Below are 20,917 nucleotides of genomic sequence, written 5' to 3'. Positions count from 1 at the left end.
GAGAGAATCTCTGCCAGGCTTTCAAGATTCTGTTATTCTACCCTCTAATGCGGTGTTTCTCAACCTTGGCCACTTTAAGATGTCTGGACTTCAACTCCCAGAATTCCCCAGCCAGCAGGAATTCTGGGAGTTGGAGTCCAGACATCTTAAAGTGGCCAAGGTTGAGAAACACTGGTGCAGACATTGCGTTTCCTACATCTGGAAGGGTGTGGAAGTGTGTCTGAATATTTTCAGAGTTTAGGCACAACAGAGCTGCGTACGTTTTTCCCTTGGTCAGCATTGGTGTTGGTGGTAAAGGAGGAATTCCTGCAAACAGTTTAAGTAAAGTTTGCGTTTGTGTCACCTAGTTGACCCTTGCAGAGCAACAGGGATGGTGAAGTTGGTTTGTTTGCTTCCTGGATGAGTGCATTGTAGAAACTGCAGGAGGAAAGTTGCGTTAATCTACATTGCCAAACGTCAGGAGGCATCAGGGAGCACCTTTTCCCACGAACCAATTTTATAACGCTGAAATTTGTTAGTGGGAAAAGATGCTCCTCGACTCTTAATTTAATTTAATTTGCTAGCCATCGATCGCCCCAACTTTTTTTCTTGGAGGACTGAGGAGGCAGGCTGAGGACGTGTCCCACTTTTAAGCGGCTTATGGTGCTTGTAGGAGACGTGCTGATGGAGCGCGTGTGTTTGCAAGGACCCAGTGCCGCTGCCCGTGACCCAGGTCAACATGTTGTATGAACACAGCCCGTGTTTTGTGCAAGCAGAGGCAATGGGGTTGACTCAGTAAATGACGATTAAGGGAGTTGGGCTACATGTTTATGACGACTTTGGCAAGTTTTAAGGACTATGTTGGTCGCTAGGAGGCAGCAACGGCAAGCTTTCCTTTTGAAAAATGGCAAAGTCATTTCTTTTAAGAAGGATAAGGGAAAACACCCCCAAAGTTTCTGCCTGCCCCATAAAAGGAACCCCAGAAAGCAAATGGAATGACCTCCCTTGCACGTTGCTCCTATTCCTTCTGTGCCCATTCCAAGTTAAGCCTGTTCTCTTCAACTAGGATTTCTGAATTCATAATGTTTTTTTAATTGGATTTTAACTGCTTCGTGCATTTTTTCCTATTACTGCCTTGAGTGGTGCTGTGTAAGGGCAGCGGATAAATTGCAATCATAAATTTAATACAAACCCTCCAGATATCTTCAGTCGTTCACTGCCAGCAGAGTCAAGGTTGATCTATGTCAGGGTTTTTCAAACTTGGCAACTTTAAGATGTGTGGACTTCAACTCCCAGAATTCCCCAGCCAGCTGGCTGGGGAATTCTGGGAGTTGAAGTCCGCACATCTTAAAGTTGCCAGCTTTGGGAAACACTAATCTATGCCATCAGTCTTGGACAAAACAGAGGAGCTTTTGAGTCTGGATAAATTAAAAGCATCTTGAGGTAGAAGGAATGTTATTATTAACTCTACTCCTGGTTAACCTAATTATGATTCACAGAACTAGGTTTGTTGGGTTTGTAGGATTCACAGGGTGGACCCTAATCTAACCCTTGGGCACGGGGTCTGGAGGCTAGGCGACCCCGTTCCTGTGACTCTTTTGTCTTTTTTATGATTGAAGCTGGGTTGGTTTTCAGCCACCATTCCTTTTCTTATTTCTCTTACTGTGTATGTTGGTTTGGTTTTAACCCGACATGCGCCGCCCAGAGTCGCCATTGGGAGATCAGCGGCCTCGTAAATTAATGTAATAAACAAATCGTAGATAACACATGGTTTAAAATCCGGTGGCTTGTTTGCGGTTTCACGTGTTGTGTGAGCAGTAAGTGATCCGCTTACTTAATATTAATTAATTAATAATTAATTATTATTAAGTGATCCATAATGAAACCCAAGAAACTCAACTATGACTGAAGTTCCTTAAGATCACAGGTATTTTTTCAGACACGTTGTGTGCTGTTGCAGCCTAGAGTAGATAATACGAGGTTAATTCTAAAAACCTGGTTTAGTTAACCTTGGTTTGTTAGAGCAGGGCTCAGGAAACCTGCGGCACAGACCCACGACTGGGTTCCGATGACAGAGTGAGCTACAAGCTCACCAACAGCATTGTAGCCCAGTGCAGGCTCTGCGTCTTGGGCTTTTTGGATAAATCATGGTTAAGCAAGAGGGTGTAGCAGGTTTTCCATGAAGCCGGCGTCCCCGTAGAAATGCAGCTTGGCTGGTTTGCTTGGGCTCAGTATGTTGCGCGAAGGGGACATTGCGGCTTGCTAACCGCGGTTCATGGCTCGCATGGCTTGTTCAATAAGCCACGGTTCAGGCAAGGCTAGTTCGGCGCCCCTGCAGCTCCAGACACTTTCTCCCAACTTTGCGCAGTCCAGAAGTTCCAGACGGGGCGGGGCGGAGGAGAGAACGCGCCATTGGCCGGCGGCCCCCGCCACTCAGCGAGGGGAGGGACGAAGGGCCGGATTGGCAGCGCGGGCGGCCTAGGGCGCGGCGGCCGCCGAAGCGGCCCGGCCAATGTCCGCGGCGGGGGGCGGGCGTGGCGGCGGCTCAGCCAATGGGCGCGGCCGCCCCGCCGCCGCCGCCGCCGCTGCCGCTGAGGGGGCGGCGATGGCCCAGAGCCGCGGCGGCAGCGGCGGGAGGAGGCTCCGCGCCGACGGGATGGGCTCGTCGGAGCCCCGCGCCCCGCTGGCCGCCCAGGACGACGACGACACGGCCGAGCAGGAGCAGGAGCAGGAGCAGGAGGGCGGCGAGCTGGACTCGCAGAGCTCGGCGGGCGACGGCGGCGGCGGCGGCGAGCGGCGCGTCGACAAGTTCGGCTTCCTGGTGGCCGATGGGCACGACGCGGGCGACCCGCCGGAGGCGCCGTGAGTGGCGGGCAGGGGTGCTGGGCGGGGGTGGGTGGAGTGGCACTCTTGCCATGGGCAGGGGCACTGTCGGGGTGGAGTGGTGCCCTTGCCATGGGCCGGGGCGCTTTTGTGGGGAGTGGATGGAGCGGCATTCTTGCCATGGGGTGGCGTGGCACTCGCGCCGTGGGGAGAGGAACTCTCGGGGGGTGCAGTGGTGCCCTTGCCGTGGGCAGGGGCACTCTTGCCACGGCAGGGGTGCTCTTGCTGAGCGGGGAGATGGAGCGGCACTCTTGCTATGGGCAGGGGTGCTCTTGGGTGAGGTGGCCCTCTTGCCACGGGCAGGGCGCTGCTGCCAGAGAGGGAGGAGTGGGACTCGTGCTGTGGGCCGGGGTGCTGTTATGGGGTGGTGGATTCGGCTTGTGGGGGGGGTCCCTTGCTGGGGAGGGGCGTGGGGTGGCGCTGGGGGGCGGGCTGGGTGGGGTCTTGCCACAAGCAGCGCTTTGACTGAGGGGGCATCTCAGGGGCCCGGGTGGGGGCGTGGGAGAACGGGCCCTCCCTCCGTGGCAGGGGCCCTCTTGCAGGGGGCCGAGCGGGCACCTCGCCACGTACTTTGGCCCCGTTTTCCAGACTCAGCCGAGCCGGTCCTCCCTCGCAGGCTCCGGCCGTCTTTCTCTCGGCTTGCCTGCGATCCTGCTGTTCCCTTTTCTTTAACAAACCGGCTTCCGCGGTGGTGCCATTTGGGGCACGGCTGGGGTGATTCCTGCAGCCTGACTCAGGGCTCCTCGCGAGGAGGCTGCTCTGGAAGCCAGCTGAAGAGAGCAGCCGCCGGAGCTGAACCCGGGACCTCGAGAGGCCCCGGTTGCCACGGCCTGATGTGGGGGACCCCAGAGGGTCAATCCTTGGGCCGGGGGTAGACCAGGGGCCGCCTCTTCGCCTCTGCAGGCCAGCTGGGTGGGGCGGGAGACTCCTTTCCTGCTGGCAGAGATGCTCCTGCACGTCTCCGTTGGGGTCCGCCTGAGCAACTCGGGCACAAAGCGGCACCGGGAGGGTCTTCTGCGTCTTATTTGGGACTAGTCCCGTCCACACATAGCTGGAGGCCTTGAGTTTGCCCAGAACGGCTGCCCAAGAGGGGCTGTAGCCATCCTGGGGGAGGCCTCAGCTCCCCCACCCTTCCCTTCTGGAGCCCACCAGAGCCTGGACATAGGGGGAAGGCACTCTTCACGTGCTCAGGGGCATTCTCCTTTTCAAAGCTTATAGGCTGTTGTTTCTGAGCCTGACTAAAGCCCTTTGCTCTCTCCTGAAATTAAGAAAAGAAGGGGATGTTGGCTTGCTGTTACTAAACTCAGTAGCAATGTACTCTGCAAACGGGTTAATTCAGTAACCTGGTTAAGAGCAACTAGGCCAATGCAGTCAGTGGGACTATAATCTGTCTTCACCTTTTAGTCTTTCCAAAGGTGGTCTGTTTACTTTATTTCTAACAACTCCACTAATGTGAAATTCTCTGGGTACGGTACGCAATGTACATAAAGCAATCCAAGTTTTTAAAACGAAAGCACTGAAAAATATAGAAGGGAAAACAGATGTCAACAAAGAAAGAAGTAGCCCAGAAAAGGGGAAACCGAAGTTAGTTTTCCAAGACAGAGCAAGCCGCCCGTGTGGTCTGAATGGTGTCGTCTGGGGTTGGTTTCAGGGCAGGGGGGGAGAACTCAGAAGAGGGCCCAGTTGCTTAGCAAGGCTTTATTTTGGGGTGAGTGTTGGAGATTATGGGACAGAGCAAGTTGGCCAGCTCCAACTGCTTACTGATTTGTGAAACCCGCTGAAAATCTTTTGAATAAGCCTTCACTTTGGGGCTAATCCTGGTTTAACAGGCAGTGATGTTCAAGCATCTGTACCCGTGGTCCAGCAGAGAAGTGGGCCTTAATGCTTTGTGTTTCTTTTCCAGCCTTTCTGTTGAGAGAGGCTGTTTGTGCTTGAGAAAATGTTTCTGTAGCCTGGTTTTTGGCAGTACCAAATCCTCTTGGATGGAGGCTGAGACAAGGTGCCTTGTACTAAGAAGAGCTGGAGAAGCAGGCCTGGGAAATGATTAATATTCCACTGACATAGATGGGGTAGTTTTTTTAAGACTGATCACGTGAGCAACTAGGGATACCTGTTCTGGTCGAGCCCTTGTGTGATGATGCAAAACAGTTGTGCATTAAACTCTCTTTCAACTCCTCCCCCCCCCCCCGCCGCATTTAAAATCAGCTCTCTGGTTTGCTAGGCTAGCATGGGGGTTAATCATTTGTGGCTTGCTGTCAGAATGGAGAATTCAGCCCTTCTGCTAGTTTAGAAAGGCTTTTCTGCTTGATAGCAGAATAAGATGATTTTTGCTCCCTCTCTGCTCTTTCCAAGAGGTGGGGATGCCTTGCTATGAAAGGGAAGGTTAGTGCTCTTCTGTTGTCTGTGTGTTAATGTTGCTTTTCAGGAGAGGAGCAGGTTGTGATAAGAAACAGCTGTTTTCCAGTCTGAAGTGAAGGAAGCTAATAAAAATCAAAGGCAACCAGGAGGCGCTTTCAGGGCAAGGCAAAAGGTCTGTCTAGCTTGCAGAAAGTGAAGAGCTTGCTGGCTGGGGAATTCTGGGAGTTGAAGTCTTAAAGCTGCCAAGGTTGTGCCACGCTGCTCTAAAGAAATCCTCTGGTACAAAAACCTGCCTTGTCAATTTCAGCACTTTTGCCTCCGGAAGGGAGAAGTGAAATTGGCAAGGCTGATTCACAGCTCTGGAAGGGAGCAAGGGAGTGGAAAACCTCTAATCTAGCAATTCGGTGAGTTGATTAAAAATTACAAGCACTTCCCCAGCATAGGTGAGACAGTGCCTGGAGGGGAAGTTCAGGGCACTCTTGTAAACTTAACCCAGTTCTTCTTTGCTGTGGGGAGTAACAGTTCTGCCCTAGAGTTTAGAAGTAAGGGAGCAACGACTGCAAAACAGAAGAGAAGGCGACTCAGCTTATAATTGGATGACATGGTCTGGGTGAGGTCTAAAAGAAGAAGTGTTTTCTCATCTCTTCGGACCCCTCCCTCCACAACTAGCCTACTAAATGTTACTGCTAATTAGAAAGGGCTTGCACTGTCCTGCTGTTTCTCTCGGTTTCCGCCGAAGAATCTTAGCGGAAAGAATAGCTGGGAGGGGGTTTCCTTTTGCTAGCAATGTGAAATGACAGGGTCTTATTCCTGGCAGAAAGATGGTGAAGATGTCTTGGTTGGAAAAGGCATTTGCATAGGGTAGAAACCTTCCAGGGATGATATAGCACAGCAGTGTTTCTCAACCTTGGCCACTTGAAGAGGTGTGGCCTTCAACTCCCAGAATTCCCCAGCCAGCACAGATGGCTGGGGAATTCTGGGAGTTGAAGGCCACACCTCTTCAAGTGGCCAAGGTTGAGAAACACTGCAGGGCAGGCTGAATCTAGCAAGAAAAATGGTGCTCTAGGGACCTGGCATGGATGAATGACTGAATTAACACTATTATTTGAAGTAGTGGGAATAAATCTGGTACGTATAGGAAGAGAACTGAATTAAGGCTCATCTGAAAAGTCAGAGATTTACAGAGATGTAAGTGTTTGCCACTTTGGAGCAGCAGGGTGGGAAGAGATAGCATTTCTGGCTGATCAGGGTTTGTACGACGTTTAGAGCAGTCTTGAGAAACTCAGCGCCAACATAAAAGTCTGTGGGAGGTTTTCCCAGCATGAGAGCTGTCCACGTGAAGGAGGAATAACTCGTATGTGTGAGCAGAGATGATAAGCAGCAGCCAAGGAAAAAGCAGCATATCTCAGGTCTGCTTGGCCTACAGTTTCTTTGTCACATATATAAGAACTCCCTTGCTGGGTGATCTTGTTGCCACACCAAGAATATCCAAGAGTTTCCACTTTTGATTGGAATACCGAGTTACTCAAGTCAATTTTTTATGAATACATGCATATATGCGTGTATTACTATAATCGCTTTGTAAAGTTGAACAGTTTTGAACAGCATTGTGTAAGATCCATAAAGCATTACTACACCCTAATTTCTCTGCCAGTATATAGACATCCAGATGTATTCCACTTGTAAGCCTATTGCTAAAGTGCTCTCCCTTGTCCTATTTCTAGTTGGCAGTTTTACTCTTGGTAGCAACTAATGGAGTACTTGCTACTGATAGTCAGAAAGATGTCTTTCAAGAGTGTCTTGAAGTTTCTCCTCTTATATATTCCTCCTACATTCTGAATTGTATTTCTCCTTTTGTTTTTAATGACAGCGACAATATTTTTATGTTGATTTTTTTTATAACGGCGGTGAAAATTTTATCTTACGCTGTCAAGGACCAGGATAACATCCTGAAGCTTGACTACCCAGATTTCAGCCGGAAAAAAGTCAAGAGAGTCTCTTGTCCTTTACTGCTCTGGATTATGAAGTTGGGCCAGTCGTGATTCCAACACTTTGGATGTATTCCCCAGTCTGTTCTGGGAAGGAAGGAGGCTCCCCTTTCATTAGGGTACCTAAACAGAGGTGTCATACTGGGTTTAAAACGCATCATAATTCCACGACGGGTCTGCAGTTCCTGCGGACGCCCGTTTAAAAAAATCTCAGCATCGGAGGCTCGTTGTCTGCCCGAACTTTGTCTCCTTCAGTGTCCGCTGTTTGCCCTACAGTATTACGTAGTGTTAGCTGTGAAGCATTGTCTGTGGGTTAAAAAAGTCCCTTAGAAAATGAAAGCTTTGGAGATGTTGAAACAGAAACGAAGGCAATTACACACACAGTGTGAGTCCTAGGCCTCCCTTAGGCACGAAAGCCAGCTGGGTGACTTTGGGACAATCACTTTCTTTCAGCCCAACCCACCTCACAGGGTTGTTATGGGGAAATTAGGCAAGAATACTAGGTACGTTCATCCCCTTGAGTTAATCTTGTGTCTGTGTGTGTATCTAAGAATCTAATAATAATGTAAGCCTGGAATTCTTGACTAAAACCCAAACACTTCTTTAGTGTCCTGGCCTAACTCCCAAAAAATGCAATCCTAATTCACATTTCAGAAATGAAAATAACATATTACAGTGCTTCTTCCGGGTGCGGCAAGATGGTTTTCAAAAACACACATTAAAGTGCTATTCAGGTGAAATAATATTGTTTTCCACTTTTAACCTTGGCTTACACTCCCTCCTGAAATGTTTTTGAAGCCTTTATCAAGCCGCCCAGGTGCCGGCAGTCTCTTTCGACAAGCTCGCTTTCCTGAGCCCCTTTATTATCAGAGTTTGATTAAAGGTGGTGTGTTTTCATGCTTTCTCTGGGCTTTTTCATCTCCGAAAGCTCCTTGCTTGCTAGCAAGATGTGGACAAATTCAAGCTTTCTCATAGGGCTTCCTTCGGTTAAACGGCCCGAGGACAAAAAAAACACATTTTTTCACACTAAGTGTTTATTCTAAAGGTTGACTGCTGACAAGGCAAGAAATTGGAGCTCAGTTTTAAAGGCTAATCCAGTGTTTCTCAACCTCAGCAACTTTAAGACGTGCGGACTCCAGCTCCCAGAATTCCCCAGCCAGCCATGCTGGCTGGGGAATTCTGGGAGTTGGAGTCCGCACGTCTTAAAGTTGCTGAGGTTGAGAAACACTGGGCTAACTGGTGTGTGGCTGTTTCCTTAACAAAGTCCATATCCAGCCTAGAGAGTGGCAAATCTCCATCAAATAATAGACCCTGTTTCTAGCCACTATCGTTGCAAATACAGGCCTTAAAAGTGAGCAAACCCAAGTGGATGAAATTTGCAAAGCTGGATCCCAACAGCTTCTCCAGTTAACGGCTAAATTTCTGTCTTTTCAACGGGCTTCGGTATGGTAGCTAGGCCCAGCCTGGTGGTTCAGCTGAATTTCCCTGGTGCCTAAGAGAAATTCAGCATTTCTCATTACCTTCACGGGTTCAATCTGCATTCCTGCGCACACAGCACCATTTACCCCTTTCCTGCTCACGGAGGCCCGAACGTTACAGCTGCGACATCCTGTCCGTCAACCGGAAGGGATCCATTACCTGTCCCAGATGCCTGGGCGCTGCGCTTGAAATACTGTTTGGCTCCAGCCTGTTTTGTTTCCAGGAAAGATAGTGACAAAACAGCGAGCGAGCGAGCAAAACAAAGATTAGGGAAGAGCACAGGCCGCCGTGGCAGAGCCCAAAGACATCCTGCTTGGATAGGTGCCTGGAGTTTGGAAGACCTCATCAGCTGGAACGCTGGCAGGATTAAGGAAGAGAAAATGAGATGGACAGCCTTGGTCTTGCTGCGGAAAAAAAAATTCAGGATATTTTTTTTTTGTAGGGAGGAGCTTAAATCTTGCACCGCCTTGAATCTGGAACCACATAGTGCCTATATAACCCGAACTGGAGATCAGAAGGGGCGAACAAAGACGCAGCATTAAAATCTCAAAGCTCTCCTCTTTGGGGGCCTTCTCCAGCTTTCAAACAGGTTTTCTCCCGTTCTTATCCAAGCAGGTAGATGAGCGTCTGCAGCTAGTCGTGCCTCCGTGCCTTTTTTCTGAACCCCTTTTGAACCCATCGCTTAAAAGGGTGCCAGTAGAAAAGCTATTAGGAGTTTATATGAATCCCCATTGGAACAGAACTGAGAATATGGGAGCAAAACTCTTCCTGGTCATAATAGAAAGGGGAATCTGCTTCTTGCAAAGTCTCCAGGTCAGTTCATCACTGGTGAATGGTTGTTTATAAAAGATACAGGCCCTGGTTTTGAGATCTCAGTATTTCAGGGTGGGGCATGCCTTCTTTCTTCCATTCCCTGTGCCTGGAGACAGACACAGCGAGAGAGATTTCAGCTTCTGGGCATCTGTCGTTTTTAATTATTACCTTGGGGGTCTGTCCTTCCCCCAGGCTTTGTCAGTGCTTGTATAGTTTTTCATGTAAGTAACATATTTTTAAATGGGATTTATCAGCAGCCTGTCCCCCTCTGTTCCATATCAGCAGCTAGGGAAAAAACCAACCTTTTAAAGGATTATGACAGTTGAGCATCTGGGGAGCAAATAGAGGCTTAAAAGTAAGCCCGAAGTGGGACACCCTCCATTTAAGACTGTATTAATATGCCATCTGGCTCTTTAAATGGAATTGGGGTCTAGTTGCAAGAAGGTACTCTTGATAAAAAACAGGGAAGCAGAGTGTTTTTCAACTCCAGCTTTTCAACTCTGCTTTTCAACTGTGAACTTTTCTCCAAAGAAGTAAGCTATGTGACTGGTGTCTTTTTTTTTTTTAAAACAAAGAATTTGTTATGCGGCTAGTCCAGCAGTGCGCAAAAGGCCGAACAAAGATCAGTGTGTAAAACTGAGTGCTAAAGGTTTGTAGTAGAGCCAGTTCATAATTACCGGCGGGCAAAGGCATTAACGTCTGTTATATTAGAATAGGCCCATGATGTCTGGAACTTTATGCATACTACTTATAATCCTACAATTGCAGCATTAGTGCTCTTCTAATTCTGAAATAATGAAATCAGGCAAATGAATGATGAAAGGCCAAATCCACTGAAATATGGTAGATAAGCTTGCTTGCTTTCTCTCTTTCTTTCTCTCTCTCTCTCTCTCTCTCTCTTTCTCTCTCTCTCTCTTTCTTTCTCTCTCTCTCTCTCTTTCTCTCTCTCTCTCTCTCTTTCTTTCTCTTTCTCTCTCTCTCTCTCTTTCTTTCTCTCTCTCTCTCTCTCTCTCTCTCTTTCTTTCTTTCTTTCTTTCTTTCTTTCTCTCTCTCTCTCTCTCTCTCTCTTTCTTTCTTTCTCTCTCTCTCTCTCTCTTTCTGTCTGTCTCCCTTCCTTCCTTCCTTCCTTCCTTCCTTCCTTCCTTCCTTCCTTCCTTCCTTCCTTCCTTCCTTCCTTCCTTCCTTCCTTCCTTCCTTCCTTCCTTCCTTCCTTCCTTGTTCCAAGAGGGTTTGAAAACAGCAGTGTTTGATTTCTAGGAGCTAGTTTGCAAAGCTCACTGGCCGAGGGCACTCTGGATTTTCTGGTGTGATCAACCTGGTGCCAGAGAACCCATCACCAAAGGCTTGTACAATTTTTCTTTTAATGCAGTGCCTCACCTTTTGAGTTGATTATTTGAAGCTCTGTTTTCTGCCCATCTCCCAGCTGGTGGTTCTTTTTTTTTTTTAACTCGCTGCAGCCGTTGCCTTCGGTCTGATGTTTTTTTCTTTAATGTTGTTTTTTCTTTAAAGGCACCTTTTTTTCTAAGCCATTTTACACCCCTGCTTCTCTGTAGCACAGATTTGCTGGCAATCACAGCAGTTGGGCTAATGGCACCCCGATGTGTTCTCTGACATCTCGGCAACCAGCCAGATAATTCCCCAACAGAATGGGGCACATATTGGCTAAGAAGTGGAACAGCTCTTGGGATGTTGAATTTTGAGGTTACTTTGATGCCCAGATGGCAAGGGAACGCCATTGAATGCATGCCTTCCCTAAGTAGCTTCACTGAGCAAGTTCTTCTGTTTAATTAACTTTCTCCACCTCTGTTCCCCTTTCTCACGTAACAGGTTACTTGGGCGATAGTTTCTTCCCTCAAACAACCTCTGCAAAACCGGTGGGGCAAAAATCTGACCTTGCTTGTCACTGTGGCACCATGAAATGTGAGCCAGCCAGACCCGTCAGCCAAGGAGAGGGCTTCAGCTAAATGTTGAAAACTGGAGAGATCAGCGGTTCTTGCTTTTTTAGCAGTCCTGGCACCCAGGATGGGAGTATGGCCAGCAGAACAGAGAACCTGCCCCAGCTAAATGGAGGGGTGTAAAGGAGTCAAACCTGCTGGGTCTTCTGTTTAGTGGGAAATTAAGTTGCTTCTTGGGGGCTCTCCAAGTTCCAGAATCTTTTTTGTCTTGTCTTTATCAAGTAGTATCAATTGATTTTTCTCTTTCAAGTATAGGATTTCAGTGCGTTAACTGCTGTTTGGCTCGTGTTTCCTCAAGAAAGCAACTTTATCTCTCCCCCCGCCCCCCCAGCCCCAGCATCACGTTCCTGTAGGCAAATTCAGCAGGAACCTATTTATTTATTTATGTATTCACCACCCATCTCATGTGTGTGACTCTGGGTGGCTAACGATATTAACAAGAGTAAAAATGTATACAAAAAACATAAAACTCAGCAGTTGAGAGAAATTACACAATGTTGATCAGCACAATTAGAAAACGGATTCTGTTACACAGTCAGGTTCAAGCATGGACTTGCTGGACCATCTGAACGTCTTGAGAAGCATGTATGCAAAACCTTGTCCTCCTCTCTGATTCACAGTCACATTGGAAGGAACCGGGAGGGTTTGAAGCAACCATTCCTAACCTGACATCCTCTAGTGTTTTGTACTAGATTTCAACTCCCATCATCCCCAGCTAGCTTGGCCCCTGGCACTCAGCTACAAAGTTTGTGGAATTTTGTCTCTCTGAATCTTGCCCACTTCACCCAGCAACGGTGAGGATAAAAGAGAAGACCTCCTGAAGTTCTTGGAAAAAGCGATTGAGGGATGATTGAAATCAGTCAGTCTGGTCTTCCAATTAAGCTGTTAAGGTTCCCCTCCCCTCCCCTCCCTAAAGCAAAGATTTCAAAAAGTTTAAATGCTGCTTGAAACACTGCCCTTACCTCCCTTACTTTGTAAGGAGAGGAAATACCTGAATGCTGAATAGGGATCTTCTCAGTAGAAGAGAAGAATCCCATGTCCCAAGAAGAGGACCTTTACATGGATGGTGGCATCTTCTAGATCATGTTCCCCAGTGTTTGCTTTTCAAAGGTTTGCTGTCTTCCATATGGGCAGTAGCGTTGTATTGTAACTGCTCAAAGCTAATTTCTCATGCTTTCTCTGGAAGCTCAAGGTGGCAGACATCATGTTCTCCTCTTATTCCTCCGCAGAACAGTGCTGTGAAGTAGATTGAGCTGTGAGAGAATAGCTGAGCCAAAGTTTTCCTGCACGTTCTGTGGTTGAGTATAGATTTTAATGTGGGTCTTCCCTGCCTCTCAACACTTTAACTGCTATGCTACTCACCAGGATGGCATCAGTAAAATCAATACTTCCATTACAATTAGTAACCTTTGATGGCTTTATTCTCCATAGGATCTTTTCTGAGAGTGAAGAGAAAGGTTTTTTTTTTCTTTTTCTTTTGGCAATACGGAGGGAACCCATCTGTCCTGTGTCTAGGAAAGATCTGGTGTGGGAAGATGAAAATTAAAGTCTTGAGGTCTGTAGAAGCAAAACCTTCTTTGACTCCAGCTTCACTGCTGTGATGACATAGACATGTTCACGTAGTTTTTATGGCAACAGAAGTGGGTTGCCACTCCTATCTTCTAGGATGTTACTTCACTTTCCCATCTAACTTGCAGCCCTGAAATCCTCCCATCCAAATACTAACCAGGTCCAACTCTACTTAGCTTTTTAATGGTGTAGGAAGAGAGGCGTGTTAGTTTGTGGTAGCCAAAAATCAGGAGGAGTCTGGTGGCACCTTTTCCAGCTAGCACATTTTATTCAAAGGCATGGAGTGCCTCTTATGAAATGAGCTGAAGCTTATGCCTTTGAATAAAACGGGTTGCTTGGAAAAAATGCTACCAGACTCCTAGCTTTTTAATGCTGAGTTTTAGTGCCCCCCATAGTCCTTTCTCCATACTTCAAGTCTATATGGGCAACTGAGAAATGGTTCTGTAGGTCTTCTGATTCTTAGGAGCTTCACGTAACTGTGGGAAGGGAGATTTCAGGTGGGTTGAATAAATCACTCATTGGGGCTCCTGCTTTCCTTAGAACAAGGGTGCACAGCATTTGGCTCTCTATACGTTGTTGAACTACCTCTCCCAGAATCCCTCACTGTTGGCCATTCTGGCCAGGGGCTTGGTGGTCCAACAACAAGGGTGCCATTTTCTGGAGCTGAAACCTCAGCCCAGTTCTTTAAGCATTCTGTACAACTTCTTCACTTAGACTTCTGATGGTGTCTAGGTTTTGGGTGGGGGAGAAGAGGTGACTCAGAACTGGATGTCAATTTCCCATCAGCAGGAATTCCAGGGCTGGCAGATGAACGGTGATTCCACCGGTCTGACAAAACCAAGCCAGTGTTTGGAAAGCCCCAAACCTTAAGGCTGCTTCCAACCGGACAGGGTTTGGGCAGGATAAAAGTCTCTTGTTTACCGCTCCTGGTTCAGTTTCTATTTGCTCTGTAGCATTTCCAGGAACTTACTCCAAGTCCCTGATTTGGAAATCTGCATCCTCAGCAAGGCCACACCCTCGATCAGGACCGGCTGCATGGTAGAAATCTATGGAATGTGTACCCCTGGCTGCCCCACATTTATTTCAGTCTGGTTTGGCAGGATTCTTGGTTTTCAAATTTGCATCTCCTTTTTTGGCAATGTTTGAAAAAAAAAAAACTGAGCGGGGCAGGTTCTGTTTGAAGGCAGCCCTGTTGCAAGACAGTTGTGTGTGTAACTTTGCTTGACTTATGAGTTTTCAGAACTTCTGCCACATAGATTTCTTGGCAGTCTCCCTGTCCTGGTAACCCTAATCAAGACTTCAACGGGACTCCTGGAGGTTGGAGGTGTCCAGTTGGTTACATCCTGGCAGGATGGTTTTATAAAACCCATGTGCGTGATCTTGAGCTTAAGAAAATCACATTCATTCACTTGAGTACCTGCTATGGTATTAGTTCTGGTATGTGTGAACAGTGCAGGTGTATAACTTAACTGCTAGTTTGAAACTCAAGGTTAAGTGCATTTAATATTGTCTTGATATTTATAGAACAATGATGCTGTTCTCCTTCAACCGTAGGGGCTGAAGTGGGTGATTCACCCTTCTAGAGAAGATGGTCCTGCTGATCTCTTAAGGAAAGAATTGACATTTTACATATATTATGAATTGTGAGATGGAAGACCTAAATGCATAGAGTCCCTTTACCTGTATGGATTTTGAATTTTTTATCATTCTGTTTTGCTGTTGGTCTTATGGCCGTGCTGTTGTTTGATATGAGGAGGATCTTCCAACCCTTGCTATCACTTCCTACTGTTAATAAAACATACCTTTTGTGAGGAAAGCCAAAAGATCCAAGTGGGAAATAGGTAAAGTTGTTTAACTCTCTAGGTATTCATTCATTCATTCATTCATTCATTCATTCATTCATTCATTCATTCATTCATTCATTCTACTTATATCCCATTGAATCTATTGAGACTCATAACTGTTTACAAAACAATTGATAAAAACATCCAGAACAGTTAAAGTGTCTGTGATAAAGATAAATACATTAAAGTAACCATTTACTAACTGAAGTTGCAACAATGCGGGGATACATCATAATAGCGATAATCAAAATTTGAATTAAAAAAATCCTAGCAAAACAAATAGCCACAATTAAGTTAATATTAATTTAAAAGGGCAATAACAGACCTTTCAACCTAATCCTTTTTGGAAAAGTTAGGTCTTCAGTAGCATCCAAAATGTTAGAAGAGTTGCTTTTTAGTCTATAATTGCATAAAAGGCCCTTTTGCAAAATAACTGCATAGAGATATTCTAAAATATTCTTCAACATGTGGTGGCCAAAAGATGTCTCCTCTACTTAAGGTTTTTGAGGCTAAGATTGTATCACAATTGCTTTTGGGGGGGGGGGTGCCGTTGCATCTTCTCTTACACGCCCACCACATCACAACTTTCCCTTCTCCAGCCCCAATATGAAAACCAACGTTGGGCAATTCCTGGTGGATTGTCTCCCCTGTTCATGAAGACAGACACTGGCCTGTTCCTTGGGAGCCCCAAGCAGTCGATTCCATTCCAAACATGTTGCTGGGGTCCTGGATTAAAAATTCCCACACTTCATGCTATATCCCTCTCTACCCCCTATCCACTGGTGGTTCGTGGTCCCCTTGGGAAAAAACTGTTAGCTGAAGTACATTATGATTTCTTGCTCTTCCCTCAGAGAACATTCTTTGTCCAGATCCTCCAGTTACAGACACATGTTTTACAAGCTGGAGAAAATGGCTGAAAGTGTGAAATCCAGAGGGCCCTAGTGTTGGACACTGTGTGACATTAGACATGCTTGCCTTTGCCTGAAGAAGGCCCATGAACTGTCCAGTCTGGCCACAAGAGATCTGGTTGCTGCTTCATCTGTTGTCTCAAGTGTTGAGAGGCTCCAGGATCATGCCTGGGTCAACCTCTCCTTTCTGCTACCGTTGGAGGGTCCGGGAAGGGAGGAAGTAGATGGCGCCTTGGGTCTTCCAGGGCTAGCAATTCCAAAAATACCTACTACTCCCGGCAGTGAAAGTCGATGTAGATTTGATTTGCCTACTTCCTTTTTTTGAATGCCTTCACGTTTCCTGGCTCCAGCTTCTGAAAACAGAGTCGGAAGCAGATTGTGCATGAATGAGATGGACTTAGTGACCTTGGGAATCCGCTTAGCTGGAGCCCTGCTGTTCCTTTGCTCCTTTAATGTTACCTTGGGCCAGGTAATAACAGGGTTAGGGCTGGGAGTAAAAGTGCAAGCCCCTCTCAGTGTATTAAATGTAGGATGGGTACACACACACACATCCATAAGCTTTGGATAGCTTAACACTGATTTATTGAAAAAACAGCTGTCTGGATTCACATGCTAAGCTGTATACCAGTGTTTCTCAACTTTGGGAGCTCTAAGCTCTGTGGACTTCAACTCCCACAATTCCCCAGCCAGCATGCTGGCTGGGGAATTGTGGGAGTTGAAGACCACAGAGCTTAGGGCTCCCAAGGTTGAGAAACACTGCTGTATACCCTAAGTTACCAACACCAGTATCTGGATTGGCACATTACACTAAACCAAAATTAAACCCCATGGGTTCGCATACCACACTAGACCATAATGTGGAATGTAAACCAGACCTGATGCCTTAACGTTGTTATAAACCAGGCCACTATCGCTTGTTCAATCATGTAAGGCTAAAGCCATGGCTTAGTGTGGTGTATCAGCCCCGACTTAGATGTCATGAAAGCTCTGAGTTGCTTTCGGGGATAGAGAGACAGCTGGAAGCGCTGAGATAAGGAATTCGGACCTTCACCAATGTGGGCTTCATACCAGTTTAACTCGTTTAGTGTCTTTCCCAAATGAATCCTGCAAGTTGTGTTTTGAGTATGCCAAGAATCTTTAGTTCCTAAGTGTGACCTCCAAACTACAATTTCCAAGATTCTCTAAGAAGGGGGATTATCATGAAAACAATGGTTGTTTGAGCAGAGATGCCCTAAGTACGTTGCAGAACGTTGAAACTAACCAAGCAGGACTGCATGCTGTCCAGGCCTGCTGTGATCCCCGAGTGTGGATAGTTCCTTAAGAACACAAACAGCCCATTGTTAGTTCAAGTCCACCTCCTCGGGTGGTATTGGCCAGAATCCCATCAAGCAACCTGATGATCTGTCAAAGTATTATGGCATGTGACGTGCTTTCCCTTGCTCTGACTCTTCTGGAATCAGGAGGGGATCCTGATGAAGTAGGCTGTTGGAAAAATCAAGGGTAGGAAAGACCAGGCTGGTAGGCTTATGTCATGATCCTCCTTTGGGGAGAGGAAAACTCAGCCGTTTTCCTTCCATGATCTACGTTCTCCTACAGACCTCCTTTATCTCTCCTTTTAAGTTTATGGTATCACTCATCGCCTGGTCCCTGTTCTTCTGCCTCCCAGCCCATTCTCTTTCTTTGTTGGCCAGTCCTCTTCTTTCTCCCTCTCTTCCTGACCTCCATGTCCAAGGCCACCTCTTTCCTAAGCTGGTCATTTCCAAGCTGCACAGGGGAGTATGCTGGCTGCAGTCATCTCAGAGGGACTTCTCCAGAAAAGAGGCTGCCTGGTGTCTCTCTGAAGGATTTGCTGTTCCTCACAATTCCTTGTTGTAATCAGTATCCATCAGAGGGATGTATGTATAGTTCTGCCCAATCTCTGTCCATCCTCTTTTAGATGTCTGACTGCAGCAACATGGTTACATCTTTGGCACAAGCTGATACGCGTGTATTTTTCAGGCCTTGTGTGGTGCTGACTCTGAAAGTAACTCTTTTCAAGTCTAATATTGAAATAGGGAGTGCTTTTAAAGAAATGCTGGTTAAAGAAGTCTTGGGAAATACTGTTCTGCACTCTTCCTGCTTGACTTGAAATTGCAGGCCAAAATCAAAGTACATTTGAGTGCCGATCAATTCAGGGGCTGAGTTCATATGTCATGGTCTGCTTAGCCATAAACCACAAATCCCATTGGTGTGGTTCACACAGCTCAATACACCTTCTTTGGCTTTGCCGTAACATATTGTGTGACCCCCAGCCACAAGGCTTTGAGCGTGTTTTATGGCTTTGCAAGCTGTGTGAATCCAGCCCTTGCGACGTCTTCAACAAGCTGTGTTTAACTACATCGTGGTTTAGCATAGTGTGCACGCTCAGTCTCCGCGTTCTCAGAGCGAGGCTTAGTCCAGGGCATCAACTTCACCTGTGTCAATTGCTGCCTTTGCTCTCCTAGGCTGGAGGAGGTGCCGTTGGAGGTGCTGAGGCAGAGGGAGTCGAAATGGCTGGACATGCTTAACAACTGGGACAAATGGATGGCGAAAAAACACAAAAAGGTGAGTCGCGGGAGAAATGTCGCACGGCCGTCGGCACCTTCCTCCTCCTCTCTTCACTTCTCTGCATGCTTCAGCCTTGCTCCGTATCACGTGCTTGTCCCAGGCAAGAGAACCCTGGTGATATTAGTGGGCTTGAAGAAATGGGCTTGGAAGTGTTACACGCGCTCCCAGGTTTGGGTTATGGTTGCACACTCACAGCCTGTTGAAGCACGTGGATCTCGTAATCCCCCCTTGCTTTCTACCTGGGTTTTCCAAATAGGTGCGGCTAGAGCAGACAAGACATGCAGCCCTGGTCAATGGCCGGGAAATAATTAGGGACATGTCACTTTCAACCGAAAACTGAGTCACAACAGGTTCTTTGGAATACATGGAGAGCCAGTGAATTTAGAGTAACGGCAAAACTTTTCTGGTTACAATGCACACATGCTCTTTCTCACACACGTTCATCACACTTACCCATGTCCTTCTCAACTAGGCTGCCAGGCGCTAGCTAGAGGGACAGAAGCCGCCAAGCCTGGATCCAAAGACAACTCACGGAGTGGGTGGGCTTCAGGACCCCTTTTTATCCCCCAAAGTTCTTGCTTTGTTGATTAGCTGGGATTGGGTTTCAGGCCCAACTTCCTTTGTCTGGTTCAGGTGGCATTCTTCTTCCTTTGTTTCCTTCCTGACTTGTTTTTCTTATCTACCTCCCTGAAGGGATCTTTTAGACCAGATTCCTCTGTTTACGTGCCTGCTTCATCTTTAGTTATGGCAGCTTCACCCTGGTCTCACAGAAGAGAGTGGGCTTGCAGGTTCATGTCCTGGAAGTGCAGGTCAGAAACACTGAATTAAGTCCCACTTGCCCAATTTGGAACTCCCAGGACCTGAATTGAGCTTGTGCAGTCAGGTCTCCAGAATAAAAGGCCCCTGAGATACTATATAGATCTATGTTTCTCAAACTTGGCAACTTTAAGATGTGTGGACTTCAACTCGCAGAATTCCCCAGCCAGCAACTCTCAATTCTGAGAGTTGAAGTCCACACATCTTAAAGTTGCCAAGTTTGACAACACTGGTATAGTTGGTTTTAATACCCTTGCATCAAGTCTGTCTAAATCCCCTAAAAAGCAAACGTCCGTGTTCAGTTTATAAGCTGGTTGTACTATAAATTGCATCCTATTTTGGATTGCCTCAGCAGACTTAAATATCTGGGTTTTTTTTCCCTGTTGTCCTGGAAAGGTGGATTTCAGTTTGGGACTTGATCGTGTATCTGATTGCATCATAAACATCTGGTTTTTTTAAACGCAGTGATTCATATAGTTGAAATTCGTGTTGAAAAAAAGGCAAGCGTCCGTGTAAAATAAAAGCAATTTAAAGCCAAACAAATATCTTAGCCATTGTGGGGTGGTAGCTTAAACTGAAGTATAGACCATGAAGTTCCTCGCTTGAATCTTGCCTCTGCTGGGACCTCCCAGGTGGCTTTGAACAAAATACTTTTTCTTGTATGCCTTGATCATTGTTATTAGAAAACCCAGAGCTGGTAAGGATGAAAGTTCCCAAGAACTGCCTTATTCTATCAGGCCATCCCTCGTAATATTTTGTAGCTTGAAGAAATAAAGCTCTTGGCAACAGGAACATTTCAGACTGGTGAGCTAAATATAATGCATTGCTTTGCCAAATTTAGGCATCGAAATGGTCCTTTTCAGCCGGGTGGTTCTCATACCCCCCCTGTTTTTTTTTAGAAAATGAAATAACTCCTGAAATGAATGCATTGAGGGAGTAGACAGGCTTATGGGGCATTCATTTTAAGTAAAACCCAAGCAAGACACCTGTCAGCCCTTTGAGGTAGTCCAGACAAGAAGCACCAGCCATGACTACTGACGCTACTTTTATTGTAAGGTTGCAGAATCTGGCAAATTTGAAAGCTTTTCCTCCTTCCACTGCCTTTACTTTCCAGGGGACTAAGAAGGGTCCCTTCTGAGACACTTTCTCCATCCCCATTCCTTCTGTGGGCTGCGATATCTCTTAGCAGACCATTGTCTGGGCCACGGCTCTTCCTCCTGTCTCCCAAGGTGATTATCGCAGCCCATTACAGGAGGAGAGATGGAGGGATGAGAGAAGGGAGGGAGGGAGGAGGGAGGGAGGAGGGAAGGGAGGGAAGGGAAGGGAAGGGAAGGGAAGGGAAGGGAAGGGAAGGGAAGGGAAGGGAAGGGAGGAAGGAAGGAAGGAAGGAAGGAAGGAAGGAAGGAAGGAAGGAAGGAAGGAAGGAAGGAAGGAAGGAAGGAAGGAAGGAAGGAAGGAGCCAGCCCTTTGAGGTAGTCCAGACAGGAAACCCAAACCATGAGTACTAACACTACTTTTATTGTAAGGTTGCAGTAACAGAATCTGGCAAGTTGGAAAGCATTTCCCCCCTCCCCTGCCTTTACTTCCCAGAGAACTAGGGAGGGTCCCTTCTGAGACGCTTTCTCCACCCCCATCCCTCCTTTGGACTTCTTTGGATTACCCCAGTAATCTGCACATTTCCTGTGGCCCTTGGAGGCCTCAAATAAAAATGGAAATCTTCCTTCCAGCCCATGACCGTG

At 46.9% G+C, this 20,917-nt stretch overlaps 1 protein-coding gene across 1 annotated transcript in view; it reads left to right on the top strand.

Moving 5' to 3' along the window:
* Window positions 1-2,570: 2,570 nt before the first annotated feature.
* TBC1D10A (TBC1 domain family member 10A) overlaps window positions 2,571-20,917 on the top strand; it is a 34,963-nt gene continuing 16,616 nt past the window's right edge. Inside the window, exons 1-2 of the mRNA XM_088143207.1 lie at window positions 2,571-2,841; window positions 18,260-18,359. Of these exons, the coding sequence (XP_087999333.1) occupies window positions 2,585-2,841; window positions 18,260-18,359 (357 nt within the window). The 5' untranslated portion in view covers window positions 2,571-2,584. The remainder of the gene's footprint in view (window positions 2,842-18,259; window positions 18,360-20,917) is intronic.

The sequence above is a fragment of the Python bivittatus genome, unplaced genomic scaffold, assembly GCF_059951505.1.
Source record: "Python bivittatus isolate LINGU-HERP-01145 unplaced genomic scaffold, Pbiv_v1 ctg000280_np1212, whole genome shotgun sequence".
In the NCBI taxonomy this organism is placed as follows: domain Eukaryota; kingdom Metazoa; phylum Chordata; class Lepidosauria; order Squamata; family Pythonidae; genus Python; species Python bivittatus.
Note: the sequence above shows the minus strand (reverse complement) of the source record. Positions and strands in the feature narration are given on the sequence as shown.